The sequence below is a fragment of the Solanum lycopersicum genome, chromosome 3 (assembly GCF_036512215.1).
Source record: "Solanum lycopersicum chromosome 3, SLM_r2.1".
Taxonomy (NCBI): Eukaryota; Viridiplantae; Streptophyta; class Magnoliopsida; order Solanales; family Solanaceae; genus Solanum; species Solanum lycopersicum.
In genome coordinates, this window is record NC_090802.1 from 59,743,870 (window position 1) to 59,763,634 (window position 19,765).

General features: G+C 33.2%; 2 protein-coding genes across 5 annotated transcripts; both read left to right on the plus strand.

Annotated features, from left to right (window-relative positions):
* Positions 1-876: 876 nt before the first annotated feature.
* LOC101260329 (pentatricopeptide repeat-containing protein At1g80550, mitochondrial) lies at positions 877-4,597 on the plus strand. Its single transcript, XM_004236191.4, has 2 exons — positions 877-1,025; positions 2,418-4,597. The coding sequence occupies exon 2, from the start codon at positions 2,500-2,502 to the stop codon at positions 3,901-3,903; it is 1,404 nt and encodes a 467-aa protein (XP_004236239.1). The 5' UTR covers positions 877-1,025; positions 2,418-2,499; the 3' UTR covers positions 3,904-4,597.
* A 463-nt stretch (positions 4,598-5,060) lies between these two features.
* LOC101259826 (uncharacterized) lies at positions 5,061-14,904 on the plus strand. 4 transcript variants are annotated; one of them, XM_010320699.4, is made up of 6 exons: positions 5,061-5,196; positions 6,447-6,634; positions 12,411-12,638; positions 12,860-12,944; positions 14,321-14,402; positions 14,504-14,904. In XM_010320699.4, exons 2-6 carry the CDS (start codon positions 6,632-6,634, stop codon positions 14,574-14,576), a joined length of 471 nt encoding a protein of 156 aa, XP_010319001.1. In that variant the 5' UTR covers positions 5,061-5,196; positions 6,447-6,631; the 3' UTR covers positions 14,577-14,904. The 4 variants fall into 4 exon arrangements, with proteins under 4 accessions (XP_010319001.1, XP_010319002.1, XP_069151354.1 ...); XM_010320700.4 differs by having other exon boundaries at positions 5,075-5,196; positions 6,480-6,634; XM_069295254.1 differs by having other exon boundaries at positions 5,126-5,196; positions 6,438-6,634.
* Positions 14,905-19,765: the final 4,861 nt, after the last annotated feature.

The following is a 19,765-nucleotide window of genomic DNA, read 5'->3' on the forward strand; positions in this document are numbered from 1 at the left end:
AGAAATTGGGATATAGAGGATAACATATATTATTGAAAATTACATAGAAAATACTAATTTACGATAATTAACAACTTTAAATATCTAGAAAATATATTAAAAATTAATTAATTCTCTAAAAATTATTTGTATCACATAAATTAAAATTAAAATAATAACATATGTTGTATCCATTCTGATACAGACACCTATGATTAGCATTGCATAGATGAGAAAAGAAATTAATAAAAAGATTTCATTTATTCTTAAATTGAAAATAAACTTTCTAGGATAGACTAACATCGCAATAACTATAGTGATATATGCGTAGATGTAGACAAGTGTAAATATATATATTATTATCATGAGTTTAAATTTTACGCAAAATTACTTACTAAGTAAGCATGATACATTTTAATTGTATAGGGAGGGAACCTCAATAAATGACATTTAACAAATCACTTTCAAGTGTATTTAAAATTAAAAACTTGCACGTAGAGAGTGATTTTTTCTCTATATGTATTCATGAATATGCTAACTATCTATTTTCATTATTGTTTAATATAAAATCATTATTATATTTTTGTACAATAATAATATAATAACGTTATTTATCGTTGTAGCTATAATTTTATATTATCAAAATCAATTAATTAATAAAATATCTTATAACATGATTCTATCTCAGAATGAAATCAAAAATTTCGATGAAGATAATATTGACAGCCCCGGATCACGCTGTCAAGCAATGTATAGAGAATATATTATTTTTCATTCTTTTGTAAGAAAAATAAAAGATTATGGTTCTAATTATCATAAACAAAAGAATAGGGTGCAAATAGTAAGAAATATATGTTAGGGGTGCAAAATGCAAAAAAGCTCCATAGAATAATTAGTACTTAGAATTTAGCAGTAATGGAGTCGCTCTAGAAAACAACACTACTTCTTCTTCATCGAACCTGTCGGGCTATTCCATCCTTCTTGTGTTGCAGTTTCCGGAGTTAATCTTGGAGACTAATAGATTCTCCTCTACTTGGGACTCAATGGTATTCTTCTATTATCAGAAAAAGATTTGATCTTGATGTTAATTTCTCTTCTTTTTTGTTGTTGTTGTTGTTGGCGGGCACCAGTAATTCATCTTTCTTTTAATTTTATTTAAAGAAGAAATGAATGTTTCTTGATTTTTACCTGTAAAATTTGTGAAAAAGAATTAGGTTTGTTTCCTGATAATTGCATAGTTGATTGAATGCAAATTGTTCTATTCATACCTTCAAATGATTTGAACAGTCCCAGAAAGAATTTTGGGGGTTCTCTTTACAGACTCTTGCTTATTCTGATTGATTGTTTGGTGTTCCAGTTTGACTGGACCCTAGCTTATTCTCTCTAGTCTTTTCCTCCGCATTGCGTCTTTCTCTTCGTATTCAGAAGTGTAATTACTTTGTTGCCTAGCATCTCAAGTTCCCCTATTTAGTTATCGGGGAATCAAACATTGCCATGACCATGGTTAGAGACAAGGTGGACCTTCATTTTGTTTAATTTTACTTATGCATAACCTGCACAACAATTTTGTTATGCCTTACCCATTTGAGCAATCTGCAGACCAATCTTTTTAGTTGTTTGTGCATTTTAAAGAAGAGATTGCAGCTTATTGTATCCATAAGATGTGCTGATAAATATATCTTCATCCATGACGCCAAAAACACACGTTTTGTAGTAAAGTTTCATGTTTTAAGTTGGAAACGGACTGCTATGATCTTGGAAAGGATTGAGAGCTTGAGCCATTGGCCATTATGCCTAACTATTTATTCAATTATCTCTACTTGAGCCTGGAACTCATGTATGTATAATGTTACAACTGAAAAACGAAACTAGTGCACATGTTCCTCAAAGTTCCTAAAAGTATTGACAAATTATCACAAGATCAATAGTTAAATTGAATTAGGAAATTCCTTTTGCTTCTGTGGTTGGCATTGTCAATGGATTGAGGCTTATTATACTTTGCAAAAGCCCTATAACTCTAACTGGCTGGGTCTAGTGGCTGCAATTACTTCTGAACTTTTGTTTTGCTGAAATTTTGTATTATTCTATAGTTTCGAATTCAAGTACTTACTAGTTTGAAAAATATAAAACCACACCATGTCTTAGTTCAGATGCAATATAGGAGTATATAATAATAAAAAGGCAAAAAATAAAATGCGATAGCTAAATTATGTTTAAAATATAAGAAAGACAACATATAAACAATTATTTTATGATTACATCACTACATTACCATTACAAGTATCCATAGAAAAACATTAATAAAAATATTTGCCAACATACAATCTTCCATTATAGAATACTGTAGAAATGTAAATAATATTTAATTTTTAGATAATTCTTTCGGAGGTGATGCTAAACTAACAAAACGTTTTTGATCATTGTGATTCACTTTGCAGGACCATCGTTACCTCCCGCAGTCCTGTGAACCACACAGTTATTAGCAGATTATATTCGAAAACTAGTTCCTAATCTTCTAGAATGCTTTCATCAGTTATTTCTCGATCTTCAACTTTCTTACCTTCTTCTTTGCTTCTCGTCCAATTCGAAACCTTGCTTCATCATCATGGTTATCACTCCACCCCCTCCAAAGCCCCAAAACCCACTTCCTTTCCCAACTATGATGACCCAAATTCATCCCCAAGTTCAACAAGTGCTTCCTCTGACCCTCTGAACCCCACGATCGTGCTGGAAACCCTCTCTTGTTACAACAATGACTGGAGAAGAGCTTTAGAGTTCTTCAACTGGGCCGAGACACAGTGTGGCTTCCATCACACCAGCCAAACGAGCAACCAACTTATTGACATTCTGGGAAAGTTCTTTGAATTTGATGCAGCTTGGAGCTTGATTGAGAAAATGAGAAGTGTATCCTCCATGCCTGACCACACCACTTTCCGGGTCTTGTTCAAACGTTATGTGTCTGCTCACATGGTAAAAGAAGCAATTGATATGTTTGATAAGATGGAGGAATTTAATTTAAAAGATCAAGTTTCATTTTCAAATCTAATTGATGCTTTATGTGAGTATAAGCATGTGATAGAGGCCGAAGACTTGTGCTTCCCCAAGAACAAGAATGATGTGAAATATTCATGTTTTAAGGTTGACACAAAAATATGTAATATGCTTCTTCGTGGGTGGTTCAAGATGAGTTGGTGGGGTAAATGTAGACAGTTTTGGGAAGAGATGGACACAAGGGGTGTGCAGAAGGATCTGTATTCGTACTCTATTTACATGGATGTACAGTGCAAGAGCGGAAAGCCATGGAAAGCTGTAAAATTATACAAAGAAATGAAGAAGAAAGGAATTGACTTGGATGTGATCGCGTATAACACTGTCATCCGCGCTATAGGGATTGCAGATGGTGTTGATGTAGCAGCTAAGCTCTGTCAAGAGATGATTGAGTTGGGGTGCAAACCAAATGTTTCTACGTACAACACACTGATCAAGCTTATGTGTGAAAATGGGAGGTATAGAGATGCATATAAAGTGCTTAATCAAATGCCTCAAAAGGGCTGCGAGCCTAATGTCATTACATACAACAGCTTCTTTGGTTGCCTTGAAAAGCCGAGAGAGATTCTCACATTGTTTGATAGAATGATTGAAAGCGGCGTGCGACCTAGGATGGACACCTATGTCATGCTTATGAGGAAATTTGGAAGATGGGAATTTCTTCGACCAGTCTTTATTCTTTGGGAAAAGATGGAAAAACAGGGATTGAGTCCTGATGCGTCTGCTTACAATGCTTTAATTGATGCCTTGGTGCAAAAGGGTATGGTTGATATGGCACGTAAATATGATGAAGAGATGTTAGCAAAGGGTCTTTCAGCTAAGCCAAGGGTAGAACTGGGGACAAAGTTGACTAGTGCTGACTGTGAAGGCAGCTAATGTTTTATAGCTGCACATGTGAGACAGTGCAGTTAAGAGGTAAAAGAGCCATGTTGAACATCAACTGTTCTTTGTCATCCTTATGCTTGGTGGAAAGCAGGTTATCCTCCTTTTGGATGTGTCTACAAAGTACAGAAGTGACACCTCATCAATTGACATTCTTTGAGGATACCAGAATGTGTTTCAGTGAGCTACGTGTTTGTGGCTGCATTGCATCAGGTCTCGTGCATCTAAATCTGGCAAGCCCTCTGCTGACCTTAAAGTCATTTCGGTTAAAGAAACAACACGCCAAGAGCAAATTGGAATGCTTGTTTGATCTTACTGGAAAGAGAGAATCAAACCGTGGTCTTTACCCTTTGGGATTCTTTTCGATGTATACACGTACCTCAAAAGATGGTGAGTAGCAGCCAAACAGGAGTTGTTTCACATCACCTGTGTTGATTGGGGACCTTGAAAGTCTTGTACCAATTGCAGAAGCAGTGGGAGATTCTATTGAACTCAACAAACTTGTGGGTGTATTCTAAGTTGTTTGTTACTAATCTGTTCAAAAGAGTAAGTTAAGACAGGTTATAGCTTGAAATGTTGTTAGTAAATGCTACTGCTATTGCTACTTCTTATCAGTAAGCACGAGGCAGTATAAAAACTTATCCGCACCGTTTGTTTACATCAAATCAATAATAGCGTGTTCTGTGCATTTTTCTGAGCTGTATTTCTCTTATGCACATATATATATATATATATATATATATATATATATATATTAATTACTTAATTATACGGTATAATTTTTGGGCAATATTACACGCTACAATAAATAATCCCAACTAGTTGCTTACTTTTTTTGGTGACAAATTTTGTGATGAAATATGTAAAATTTTAGAGAGGAGAAGTTTTATAATTTGCATTTTTTCCCCTTTAGAATTTTACCTCTCAACCGAAAATATGGTAAATTTGTTTCTCTACTATTTGAAAATTAATTATATTTATTCCTCATTATACTTTTTCAACAAAATTGTCTTTATTATTGGATTCTGAATAAATAGTTATTCCTCAATTATTATTTTCTTGGCCCCCCCACCTGTTTGCCATGTGGCGTCCACGTGGATTTTCATATTTTTAAAGTTAAATTATTTTAACATGATTTATTGTTATATCTACGAAATTTGCAATATATAAATCCATCCCGAATATTCTCAAACCTTCAATTCTTTTTAGTCATAGGAAACATCGATTAAGCTAGGATTCTTGATGATTCTTTATGTGCGGCCCGGGGCTTCAAAATCTTTTCAACAAGTAAGATTTTTATTGCTTAAACTATTCACTAAAGCTATTTTTATCATGTTTTACTTCCTAAATTATATGTAATATTACATGTTGGAATTGAGGAATGAAATCCAAAAGGAATTGAATTTTACAACAATCTAATAGATAACTAGAGTAAAAAATTGTATTAGGAAATATGCTATACAAAAAAATCAACCTTGATATGAAGCTAATCAATTTATTTTAACATAAGAAATGCAACCTTACGCAACTTTGTTTTACTAGGACAAAGATTTATGGGATGGACTTTTAAGCAAATCGAATAATATATATATTTAAATGATTTTTTTTTCCACTCAGTTTATTGATTTGCCATGAAAATTTAATTTTTTTTCAAATCATTTGAAACATTCATTAAGCTAGGATCTACCACAAAAGTTCGAAGATTTGAGGAGGGAGTTTTAAGCAAATCAAATAATATATATATTTGAATGAGCTTTCTTTTTTGGTCATTGGAAACATAGACTAAGCTAGGGTTCTTTGTGATTCTTTATGTGCCGATTGAGGCTTCAAAATCTGCTCAACAAGTAAGATTTTTGTTACTAAAATTAATATTTATCATGTTTTACTTCTTAACTTATATGTAACATTACCTATCGAGATAGATGAACCAAATCCAAAAGGTCTGAGTTCTATGACAATTTAATAGATGCCTTGATAGAAAAAAAAGTTATATGAGGAAACATGCCATCTAAAAAAGTCGAACTTGATATCAAGCTAATCAAATTTGTTTCAACATTAGAAATGCAACTTTATTTTATAAAATCTACCATAAAAGTTAAAAAATTTGTTGGAAGAATTTTAAAGTAAACATTACAGTATATGTATTTACATATGTACTTGAATGAGTATATTGTGTTCCATAGCTCATAAGTGAAGTATAAATCCCTAGCTATTAAACTCATCTTTATGTAAATTATGCTATTATACTTATGACATGAAGAATTGGGAGTTTGAGATTTTTTGGGATGAATTTACTTTACAAATTAAATCCGATGAAAATAATTTAAATTAGAATAGTTTTAATCAAGAACACTTTTATTTTTTCAAAAGTATAATGATACTAATTCTAATTTTTCTATAATCAAATTAAATAATTTAAATTAGAATAATTTTAATCAAGAACACTTTTTTTTTTTAAAAAAAGTATAATGATACTAATTTTAATTTTTTTATAATCAAATTAGATTTCGACTAAATATAAATATAAGTTATTTCAGAGTGCAATAGGGCAATTTTAACCCTTTTCGTAGATACAAAGAACAGAAGAGCAGAATAGAGTGCTCTCTGCTTCGTCTACAGTGTTCCTTCTTTCAGTTTTGCACTTTTAGCTGAGGAATTTGGCAGCCGGCTCAATTATCATAATAATCCCAAGGAGACCAACGACTTCTCAATTTGAGACACAATGGTATTCTTTTGATTTCAGTGAATAATTGATTTTGCTATTCTAGCTTCTTCGTTTTCTGCAATTTTTTTTTTGAAAATTACAGCTGGTGTTTGTTTCCGTTTCTCTGTTGTTTGTTTTGCACTTGTATTGCGGAGTTGTCGCTAATTTCGATGAAGACTGAAATTAATTATGTCATGCTGGTGTAGCTTATGGTGGATATTGAAATGTTATTTCACTTGCTTTGATATCTTTGGTTAATTCGTAAGCAAAGATGACACCTTTAGTTAAGAACACAATATTTCTTGAATTTTACTTTTAGGTTTTTGCTTATTCCTTTAGGTGTCCGGCTAGCTCTGGTGCACCTCGACTAATTCCACCTGTACCTGTCATCTTTCACCACCAATAGGTATCTAAAACATATGGGAATAAATCACCTAGTGTGTAGTCTTATCTGGGATCTGAACCTGAAGACTTCATGTTGCTCAACCCAATACATTGACCATTAGGCCACACCCTGCATGTAAGAAGAAGTCTTTTCCCTTCTGCACTGTTATGTATATAATCAAAGTAGTTTGAAATTTCACGGGAGAGTTATCATTTGTGATATATTCACTATATTTTCTCAAAAAAGACATTGTGGATGCTCGCCTAGTTGAAATTACCTTAATCTTCTATTCTCCTTAATTGAATAGGCTTATAAATCCATCTTTAGCTCTTATTTGTACGGGATTGAATGCCTTTTTTGATGTATAGATCGAGTGGCTTCGTGCACCTTTATCCTTATTGGAAGTATATTAATTTTTGAGTGTCACTTCCTACCGTTGTGGTATCGATGCTAACCGACTAAAATAGTCCATGGTTTTAATATTTGTTCCTCTAAAAGTGGATTTTTGTGTAAATCTTTTTGTGTTACAAAGAAACGGAAAACTAAAAGTTATCTCCTATTACTTTTTATATTTGCTTCCAGGTTCTTGATTTTTGTTCCTTCTCAAAATCATGTTCATATTACGCATGCATGGGTGTGACCTAGTGATTATTGAAGTTGATTGAGAACCATGAGATTTCAGGTTACATGTCCAACTGAGACAAAAGCACTAGGTAATTTTTCCCCACCTGTCTTAGCCTTAGTGAATAGAGTTACCTAGTACATGTGCCATTAGAAGGTGGCAGGTACCTTATGGAATTAGTTAAAGGGCGCACAAACTTGGCCCTGACACCAAGGTTACAGAAATAGAATCATGTTCTTGTTTGAATGATCTAGATTATTCTCTTTTTCCAATGTTGCGCTCAAATAGTTAAAATCATTGAATCATACCTGCTTTTAAACTTCTTAGATCAACAAATATCTTTGGAATTTTACATCTAGGCAAAATCAAACAATTTCTCTAAGAATTCAAACCAATCCCTCCAGCTTGCTTTATCTCATTGTTATGTCATAGTCTATAGGAGGCTATGTCGAGCTTTTGCATGCTTAAATGATAACTGAAACTCTCATGATTGATATTTTCTACTTTCATAATCTGACACTTTGGTAGTGTGTCTTCACATGCTTTCATTATCAAAGGATGTTTTTAAGGTGCAATTATTTTTTATTGATTTTTTGATTATATATTTAGTTCAACTCTTTCTTCTGTGTTAATTTGTTGATTGCTTTACAATTTTACATCATATCATATAGGAGGCCTATTCCACTTAGAAAATATTGATAAAATAATCCTATTAATTAGAGTATTAGACTACGATTTGAATTGTAGGTTTACGGGGCTCATAAATCTTTGGTTCTTATTGAAAGGCTCCGGTCACATCCTCAGTCTTCAACTAAGTGCGCGTATGACACTTGACAACTCACTTACGTTCTTACACAATTTGCTCACGATTTCACTATGTCAAGTCAAAGATGGAGGCACTCGAAGAGCATGTAGGCACTGGCATGACTAAGACAACAAGAAATGTTGTTGTAACGAGGAAGGCTAAGATTGGGTCTCCCAAACCACCAGTGTTCAAAAAGGTTCTTAATGCACAAGAAGTAGAGAATTTTGTTTGACACTTGGAGAATGCTTTTGGCATCAAAGGTGAGGTAAAACAAAGCCAAGATCAATACTGATGTGTTGAACCTGTCAGAGACCATCATGCTATGGTGGAGACGAAAAATGGCTGATGCTAAGGGAGGTCTATGCACTATTAGCACGTGGCATCAATTCAAGTGTCAGTTCTTCCCAAATAATGTCTTTTACAAGGCAAGGTGCAAACTTCAGGACTTCAAGCTGATGTGGAGCATACACGACTATGTCAAAGAGTTCACCACCCTTATTCTCCAAATCCCCAATCTCACCAGCAATGACTTGCTGTTCCACTTTATGGATCAGTTGCAAAATTGGCTAAGTAGGAGTTGCAATGCCAATAAGTCGCAGATATAAACGAAAGCCATAGTAGAGTCTGATTTTTGATGGATTTCTGGCATGATATGTATGACAGGTAAAGGTAATGAGTTAAAAAGTAGCAATGTTAAGGTGGAGGGGATCATTGAAAAAGCTAAAAGACTTACTAATGCCACCAAAAGACTTAAGGATACTAATAAGTTCAATTTCTAGAAGTTGAGTGGCCACCAGAGCTACGTCAAAAAGAAGGGATGCTACACATGTAGAGGGCCACACAATTTCAAGAAAGAGTGTTTGGGCGCAACACCATTAGGTATGATAGGACTATGTGGTGCTGTCAAGTAGCAATCTATGCACCCCGACGACAATCGCAATCAGTACATGCATTTTATTATCAATAACAAACCCACTTGTGCACTAGTGGACACTGGATCAATTCATAATTTTATGACCGAGACTGCAACAAAGAGACTAGAGTTGAAGCTCGCTTCAGCTCACTCCTGCGTTAATACCGTGCATACAAAGACTCAAAATGCTCATGGTGTAGCCTATGGTGTTGGTGTCAAAATTAGGCAATTGGAAAGGTACGACAAACTTTACCTCCCTAATAGTGGATATCTTGTTCTAGGGCACAACTTTCGGCTATGTAGTTAGTCAAGGAGCTGAAGGAGGCGTTGACGTCCATGGCAACCATTGCAAGTTTGGAGCAAGACATAGGTTACCATGAGACATTGTCGCCTTGCAAAGAGAAGTGAGTGAAAGAGCACAAAGATGCTATGCCGAAAGGAATTACCTAAGTACTTTTCTCCTGGGCATGAGGTAGACCACAAGATTAAGTTAGAGCCAGATACTAAGCCACCTGTATACACTTCTTATTGCCAGTGTCATCAAAGGCGAAAAGCGCAAAAAAGCTCTAAGGTCCGTGGGAGCTTTAAGCGCAAATAATGCACGGGATTTATTGAAAAAAGGCGCAAAGGGAGAAAAGAATACAAATATATATATTGAGTCCAAGACTAATAATTATAAATATGAATGACAAATATATGACCAAAGAAATTGAAAAAAAAATTATGATTAACTGTAAAATCAATTATTTGGTGTCACTTCTTCGTGAGAGGCTCGTTGGCAAGAAAATGCTTGCCTTAGAACCTTGATGACAACACCAAAACACACATAAAGCGAGGCGAAACGCTCAACACATTTTGAGCCTCGCTTTAGGGCTTAAGTTCACTTAAAGCACACCTTTGATAACATTGTTTATCGCGTGGTACCGTCTGAAGCTTATGAAATAAATGATAAGAGTAATTGGATGAGGGTCACATCCATCCATCGAAGACACCTTTGGCGTGCCGATGTTATTCCAAAAGATGAAGGATGGTTTATTGTGTTTATGCGTAGACTACCGGGCGCTCAACAAAGTTACAGTGAAGAACAAACATTTGATCCCACTAATAACTGACTTATTTGATAGGCTTGGACAAGCCAAGTACTTTATCAAGGTAGATCTTCACAAAGGCTACTACCAGGTTCGCATTGTGGAAGGGGATGAGCTGAAGACAACATGTGTGACGAGATATGGAGCCTTTGAGTGGTTGATAATGCATTTCGGCTCAACCAATGCACCTGTTACATTTTCCTCTCTCATGAACAAGTGCTTTCATCTCTATCAGCCATCTTGATAAGTTTTAGTAGTATACTTAGGCACCCTTCTTGGACATGTCATCATCAATGGCGAGCTAGGCATGGACGAGGCTAAGGTATGAGCTATCCAAGAGTGAGAGGCACCTACAAAGTTATCTAAGTTGAGATCTTTCCCTGGCCTTGTTAACTACTATCGCCCGTTTGTAAGTGAAGATTCAGCCAAAGCAACACCGTTGACTGAGTTGTTAAAGAAGAACAAGCCATGACTTTGGAAGGAACATTGTCAAAAGGCATTTGAAGGCATTAAGACCGTTTTGACAGTCTTGGCATTGCCTGACTTTACCAAGACATTCAAGTACATACATATGCATCTGATTTTTCTATTGGGAGTGTCTTGTTGCAGTATATTTATCCTATAGCATTCAAGAGCCGCAAGTTGAATGGGACAGAATGATGTTACACAGTGCAAGAATGTGAGCAAGTTGTCAATTGTCGCATGTGCACTTAATTGAAGACAAAGGACGTGACACTCTGGTCAGTTACTTTTGTGGGCTGACACTGATAATCAGATTAACTTTCGGTCCATGATGCACAATAGAAGATAGTCAACCTCACTGTTACTGCTTCTGTCATTTGGCATATTTCCTTATGTTATCATTTTTGTACGAGGTCCTCCTAACTTCACATGGATGTCTTTTGTTGACTGCACTTTCTGAAACCCATACTTCTGCCTCATCAAACCAGTAAATTCCTTAGCAACTGTCCCTAGACTGAATTCAAGAACCAATTTAAACTCTGATCTCCATTTACTCAACAGCCTGAAGCCCCTTCAACATCCCTTGTTGTCTTAATCCTTTATAATTACACCTGTTGTTTTTTATGCACATTCTTGGCCATGCCAGATAAGCATCTATACATGCGGTTGCAAGTGGTTATGGCTCCTTTGATTTTCGTGAAGTAGTCATCACATTGCACTTGAATCTCTTTATTAGTTTCCCAGGTTGAAAAGCTACCTAATCAGCTTTTGTATGTGTTTCCAGATACACACTCTAGTTGGGTGAGTTTGTTTGTGGGATGGTGAATGTGAATAGAGTGAAAAGATACCGTAGCTGATAAATATGTAAAAAAAACTTTGATGATACTTCCCACAATATACTGTGTATCACTTCATACATTATATTCACGGTTTCTGTCTGTGTGCTTTCCAGATTGTTTTTTTGTATTATTCTGGGAAGATGCATGTCTTTTTAGTTTATTAAGTTAAAAAGGATTGGCAAAATAAACATTGTAGTTTGTAGAACCCCAAGTGCGTGGCCTAGTGGTCAATGAAGTGTTGATGAGTACAGTTATACCCGACACCTGTGCTGATGGGAGGTAGCAGGTAACAGGTGGAATATCGAGGCGTGTGTATTAGAAAAATATAAAAAAGTATATCCTGTATACAATACTATAAGTTTCTTGAGAAAAGATCTCCAGGAGCTATAAGTCAATGAGCATTTACAAAATTGGCCTGTAATAATAATGTTATACTTTGCTATAGTCCAAGAGACTGCTAAAAATTGCCTATTTAGGAATCATTGCCATGTCTCAGTTGAAAATTTTAATTCATTGTTACTGTAGTATTCATCCAATGTGTACATGTTTAATTATTACTTGACTATTTACTGTGTCTTTTGCACAGCTGTTCTTGCCCAATGTTTGATTTAGTTTTGCATCAACCGGTATCTTGCTTTGTGGTAGATGACTAGCAATTTATTCCTAGAATCCTTTCATGACAGGAAAATTTTGATCATCGATTTCAACGTACTGATCAGTGGAAGCCTGTCTATTCCTGGTTAGAGACTCTAGACACAGACGAGGTGGTTAAATCAAAAGAAATTATAGACTGGCTTACTGAGAATTCTGATGTGAGAGAACAATTAAATTCAAGGCATTCACGTTACCATTTGATGCATTACATAAAAAAATGCCACATGAAAATTCTGAAGAGAAAGGAGAAGAAGAAGGTATAATATCTAGTATCTAGTTTATCAGAAGTTGAGTAGGCTTTACTGCATTAATGTCATGTTTCCAGTATCTCAATTCCTTCCTCCACTGAATGAAAGAGGAATTCAGTAATTCCATATGTCTGATCATGCATGGTTTTGTGTCTGCATTGTCAACTTCTAATTCTGTTCATGCTTTATTCAGCATTAAACCTATTATTGACAATTTGTTCTGTTGGCAGGGACCAGGATTCACCAAAAACGTGTCTGTGGCAGAAGTCAAGAAAAGTGAAGATGTGAAGAAACTTGGTCCAGTTCAAAATACAGGTAAATTCTGTTGTTACATAGAATTTAGTGCATAACAAGAATAAGCACGTTCTAAGTTGTCAGACTAATTAATCATTACTATACCTTTTTGTATACAATAAGTATTTTTGTGCAAGGGAGAAAAGCTCATACCAATCTAATTCTGTGGTTTCCCGTCGTATCCCTGCAGACAAAGCAAACTCATGAATCAGGACCGAGGAGTTTGTAGTATAGTTAGTCAGTGTTGGAAGAGTATTCCTATAGAAGCGGAGATCCTGCTTAATACATGAAACGAACAACATCTTTGATTACTTCAAAAACGTATCTATCCTAAATGATAAATCCATGCTTAATTTACCTTTGCTACTAGCTTGTACTTCTCCATGTTTGCATGTACTCCAAAGACCCATCTGTCTATTGTTGCATCCATTTTATCACTCTCCATGATCCTTGTTGTTTAAGGTATATGCTTAATAATTATTGCCATATTGAACGTCTCCTACCATGTCCAACTGTCAGGAACTGGCTGTAGAATATTAGAAATTAAATTATTTTCTTTAAATCATAATTTGATTTATTCATGGATACTACAGTGTTCTTTGAGAATGTGTGTGATTAGATCTTTAGTTATTGAGAAAAAGTGTTTAGTTGATAAAGTATTTTGAGGTGGGGGCTATGGATGGTTTGGCATTCTTGAGAGTTCTTTTACCTGCTATGGAGAACGGAAGGACATGGTGAAAGTAGTAAGTCCTGGGGGTATGGCCTGTTTAGTCGGTGGTTGGGTCGTTGGCAGTGGGCAAACCATTGATGTTGTTCCAGACACCTGAAGAATGATTTAAGCTGGATATTGCTTGCTTAGGTGGCAGTTGATTCTTAAGGCGTTTTTTTGTTTAGATTATTTTAATTTCTTTTTGGTTTAATTTAGATGCAAATTGCATTTTGGGGTTAGGACACTGCTTTGTCAATTGTTATTGATGTTTTGACATAAGAGAGATGGTTGCTGGGATTTTCTTGGAGGGTGGTTTACCGTGTATCTAGCACCTTTTGCGCAGAGGAGATGGTGATCAATTGAGCTAGCATTCAATGATGGGAATACTATTGGAGCTAATATGCTATTTACTTCTCAAGACATGGAGAAACTAACTTGATTTTCACAAATATGGAATGATATGTACCATTTAAGAGAGGGTTCAGTAGGAATGGGTTGTTTCATCGAGTATGGGTTGGGGCATGGTGAAAGTTTCGTCCATTTCATAAATATGCTTATTATCCTTCTCCTATTGAATAGTTTTTGTAACTCAAATAAGGTTGCTTCCTAGAAAACGCCCTATTAAGCCTTCTTGTCCTCTCCTTTGCTAATTCTCTTGCTGATGGTTTTTATTGATCCAACTTTGTAGACTATAATTTCAGCAACGCCGTACCTAAGGACACTGATCTCTATAAAGCAAAACAAACAGAAGCTTTGCAGAAATATGAGATGTAAGATAATTATTCCAATCTAAATTCGTTTTCATTCAATCTTCATAGGATATTTGTTTACTTTTGACACAATCTTTCCTCTCATGTTTATTTTTTTTCAGTCTTGTGGAGTTGGAGAAACAACTTTCGATGCACTTCCCAAAGCCTGGAAACATTGGCAATAAAGAAAACTGATTGCAAGCTGATTTTGCACCTCGATTAAAATGCAGAATGGCACAGTTTTGCAATGTAATGACTATAATTTCACATCCAGTTTTGCTGGTTCGAATACTTTGTTTCATCGATGCTGCAAAATTTCAATCATGGCCCATAGAAACTAGTTTTAGAAACTAATATGTCCCTGTCCTTGTGAGAAATATCCTTGATTCTATGGTAATGTAAGAAGTATGGAATATTATGTTAGCAATTAGTTCATTTGCCAGTTCTCATTTGTATAAAATAAAGTTTTGCTAATTATGAATATCTCAAAAATATTTGAATGAAAGGTCTCTATCATTCAGCAGTTGTTTGTTGTTCTATGTTTGGTAGGTTCTTTTATAAATAGTAGGGTATATGGTACAATTTTATAAATAAAGCTACCAAACTTCTCATAATTGTTCAGAGTAGTACACATTCTGAAAAATTCTCAGGTTTTTTCTTGGGCATTTGATAATAACTTTTCCATGATTGGTCTATTATAAGTATAAATGGTTCATTATAAAGTGCTTTATTTGATTTTGTTGTATGATTTTTTATGTTTAGTACAAAAAAAATCAATCAAAAAAGAGGATATTATTGAGGATCATAACTACATGCTAGAAATAAATAAGACTACACATATTTGGAAGGAGATGAACAAATATAGAGAGTTTCTACCAAATGAACTATACATATATTATATTGGGAAAAAAGACCGATATATCCTCACTATAAAAGTGACTAATATATGCCCTTACCTAGTTATCGTTATATAAGTCACATATACTCTGCCGTTATAAAATGAGTTCACCTATATCTTATAAAAATGGCTAATATATATCCTTACCGAGTTACCATTATACAAATGATTCACATATGCCCTTACCGTTATCAAAGAAGTTTACCTATACCTTTCATTTAACAAGAGTGAAAAAATTAGTTTTGACTTTGAATAAGTTGAAAGCATGGAAAAGTGAAAAAGAAATAAACTAAATTAAATTAAAGAAAGAGACAAATTATTTGCTTAATTAACTCAATTATTGTTTCTTTAGAGCCGAAAGTACAAAAGTTAACGAAAGCATTAACCTTGGAAATAAACAACATTTCGAGATGCTAAGCTAATTAAAAGGAGTAAGTTAGCAAATGCAATTAGAAGAAGCAAAGCAAACATCAAAGTTGGAGGAAAGCATATTAAAGACCTAAAATAAGTTACATACCAAATGAAAACGATGAGTAGTCATTCTATTCTTTTTAGTCCTTTTCTCTTCTTTCTTTGTTTAGGGTTGGGATCGCTTGCCAGCTAAATTAAATTGGAGCATATTTTTATGAGAACATATTTTTTCATATTCGAAAGTGAGGTTTATACGAACGTCTCCATCTACTTAATTACTCTACATCCCCGAAAGAAAATGTCATTTAGGTATTCTTGTTGCTTCGATCTCCTCAACTACGTTTAGGATATTGTCTAGGTCAAGACCAAATGATGTCTGCTAGTTGGTAGTGACGGAGGTTGGTTGTAAAGTACATAAGGGTGGTGCAAAATTTTGAATTTGATCGATTTATTTTGATAGAAAGAAAAATCAAAATTAATTCTTGATTGTACCGTTTGTTAACTATCCACGGATAAATCTGATCAAATTCCGATGAAATAAAATAGTTAGATGATTTTAATAATGTAGCATCTCTTCTACAAGAGAGCAGTACTCATATAATAAATTAGTTAAAATGCGTGAAAACTGACTCGAAACACTATATCTTAAGGAATATATCACATTATCAATTTTTCATTAATTCATTAGTTCATATATCATATATGCATCGTCCATTTGTAGGGTAATAAGCCATGCAATAGACTTATAATGGGCCAATCTTGTTGAAGGAAAAAAGATGAGGCCAAAAGCATATAAAATTTGGACCATTATAGAGATACAAACTTTTCTAATTGGGATTTGTTTTATAATCTCCATCTAATCAAATACATGCACAATAATCCTCCCCCACAACAAACACAGAGACAGAAGGTAGGTTAAAATAATTAATTAAGTGAAGACACCTTTTACACCCTAAATACCAACAAAATGACGAGTTAAATTATTGCTAAAAATTAAAGTAGCATATCAACTATATATATATATACCTTACTTTGATTCATTACCGTTCTTGACTTGATCCTCCATTTTTTCTTTTAATTAGAAAATAATTAGTTTAATATAATAAAAAAAAACACGAAAAAGTTGAGTTGGTACAATTTTTAAATGCTAAGCTCGAGAGGAGCATAACACAACGTATTTGAGACATTATTAATTATTTATTATAATAGAAAAGCTATATTTTAATTAAAAGCATAAAGAGGCTCTCCACTAATTGAAAATTTTCAAATATGATTTTGGTGTCTAAGGGTGATGCATGCATACATTCCTGAACGATATTTTTTTATCGTTAATTTGTTGTTCGATGATTGATATTCATATAACTAGCGAAGAATATTTCTGAGGTGGCTATCCCAAGTTTCAACTAGACCTTTTTTTATCCTCTTGAGCTTGAATTCGGATTATTTGATTAAGGAGGAAGATAATTCATGTTGATTTCCACACTAATTAATATATCTCTACTTAGTAGTCAAATTTGTCGTAAAAAAATATTTTTTTTAAAAATGAAGTGGTGATCTAACAACTCCAATATTCCAATCATAACCAAAACTTTTAAGGAATTTATGACTAAAGCAATGGAAAAAAGTGCTTTATTTCTAGCAATGACGATATATTAATTAACAAACGTAATTGAATGGAAAATGATGTTAGTGCTTTTATTTTTTTTTAAAAATTATTGTTCTGTCATTAATCACTTTTTGACTGATAATTTGTTATGGAGAAAAACATACGTTTGGGTGAAGATTCCACCAAAAGTAGAACCAAAAATGGATTTGCTTGACGAAAGCATCCAATAATTCGACTTAATTAATGAAACTTAATATAAAGTTTAGCAAACGATAAGAAAAGGAATTGGTGACACTTCTTGGTATAAATTGTAATGTAATTTAGTGGTCTGTTCAACCAAATTATAAACATTTGTCACAAATTTTAATTGAACGATTTTAGGCTTTTTCTTAAAAGAAGAAAAACTTGCATCTACTTTAAATAATTTTTCGATTTTAAATAATAGAATTTGAAAAACTCAAAATACAGGCTGTTTTCATTTTAGTTAGAGCACTCGCCACCATAAAGGTACGAATTATCACTATATAAAAAATATCAATTGCTATTCTTAATTATCGCTAAAAAAAATATTTTTAACCTAATTATCGTGAAAAATTGATTTTTTTTTCTGTTTCTTTTGAGTAATGTGTGAAAAAAATATCATACGGAGGTGTATATAATGAGGTTCTTAATGTCCAATAAATATTACACTACTCCACGTAAAGGCTAACGAAAAGAAATGTTCCTTTAGCGAAGATTTCGATAAAATGGTAAATACTCATTTATCCTTAATTAAGAAGTTTTGGATTTGAGCCTTTCTCGTATAGAGTTACGTTTGTTGGGGAGTATTTTGCTCCAATATAAAACTTTTCGACATAAATCTAAATTTAATCAGAATTCAATATGAATAGTGAACACTGAAAAAATGAAAAAAAAAATGTCCCTACACTGGTCACAAGTTTAATACGACTGCCAATTGGTGGGTGGTGCTATATTATTTTGTAGTTAAACAATACAAATGCATAGTACAATATATATATATATATATAGTTGGAATTTCTTCCTTCTAATTAACTAAAAGTCTTGTGCTGGGGTTAGACCTAATATATAAACAAGTTACCCTCGTTTAAATTTGATTTTACCTGATATTAAAATACTTTAATTTTGAATGTACTTATGATATATCAACTTATTTTTATTGTGTCAATTGAACATTCGTAATTTACTTGATTATTATTTAGAAACTTTCAATATTTATATAAGTCTTACGTCAATATCATGTATCCAAGAGACACAGTGAAATGAGTTGAAGTGTTTAGTTGTCGATTGATATGAAGTTGAGATATCTAGATGTGCACTCTCATATAGTATTTATTTGAGTGTGCACAAGTAGATGTTTAAATTTGTATAAAATTGAATAAGTAGATGCATACATACTATACATAACATAATATATGTCCTGCATGTCATATTATAAATTAGTTCGAGTATATCTTTCGCGAATTGTCATATGTGGGACATATACATCTACTTATACAACTTTATATAATTTTAAATGTCTATTTATCTTTTCTAAAATGTAAAGAATATGAATATCAATAAAACTTGTATATAAGAAATTTAGATACGCTTCGACTACACAATAAAGGTGTTTAATAAACCCATAGAAACATTAGTTATGATGGTGATGGGCTTTTAAAATTTCGAAATTTAAGATCAGAATTTGACTAAAAATTTAAATTTTTTATAATATTCTTTCTACTTTAAAATAAATTGATTATTTTTTTATTTTTTATTAAACTATATTAATATTTAAAATTAAAATATTCAAAAAAACAAAATAACATAATATCATATGTTATTTTATCATTCTAAACAAATTTTGATCAAATTTTCTGGCCAAAACTATTTTTCCATTAATTTTCTTTTTCTATTCATGTTTCTTAGAAATCATGATACAAGTCTAGAAGTTCCTCCTATACGTGCATGTGCTACTTTTGAACTCTTTTCCAATGTACAATCATTTTGCATTTATAAACAAATCTCTTGTGTGGTTCTTAATTAATTACACTTTGTCATCATTAAATTTTTCCCTTTAATTAATTAATTAATTAAATTTAAAGCTTAAAATTGCCGCAATAGATATGATAAAAACTTGAGTTGCAGGCTTATTTTGAACAGTTATAGTTGTCTTAATGATTCTTGTCTTTTTTGATCAATCCCTTCATGTCGGCTGACTATGTCCACTTAATCATTAAATCTTTAATAATCATGCACATTATGTGTATTTTACAACTTCTTAATAGCATTAGTTGTAAGGATAATTAATTAATTAATTAATTAAACGACTATTTTTATGAAATGATAGAAATACACAAAACAAAAAAAATGGCCCCTCAAAACACACATGATGTGCCTATAGATGTGACACAACAAATTCCCATAACTTAAAAACAATGGAATAGTTGGGGATATGTATAATATTTAGTC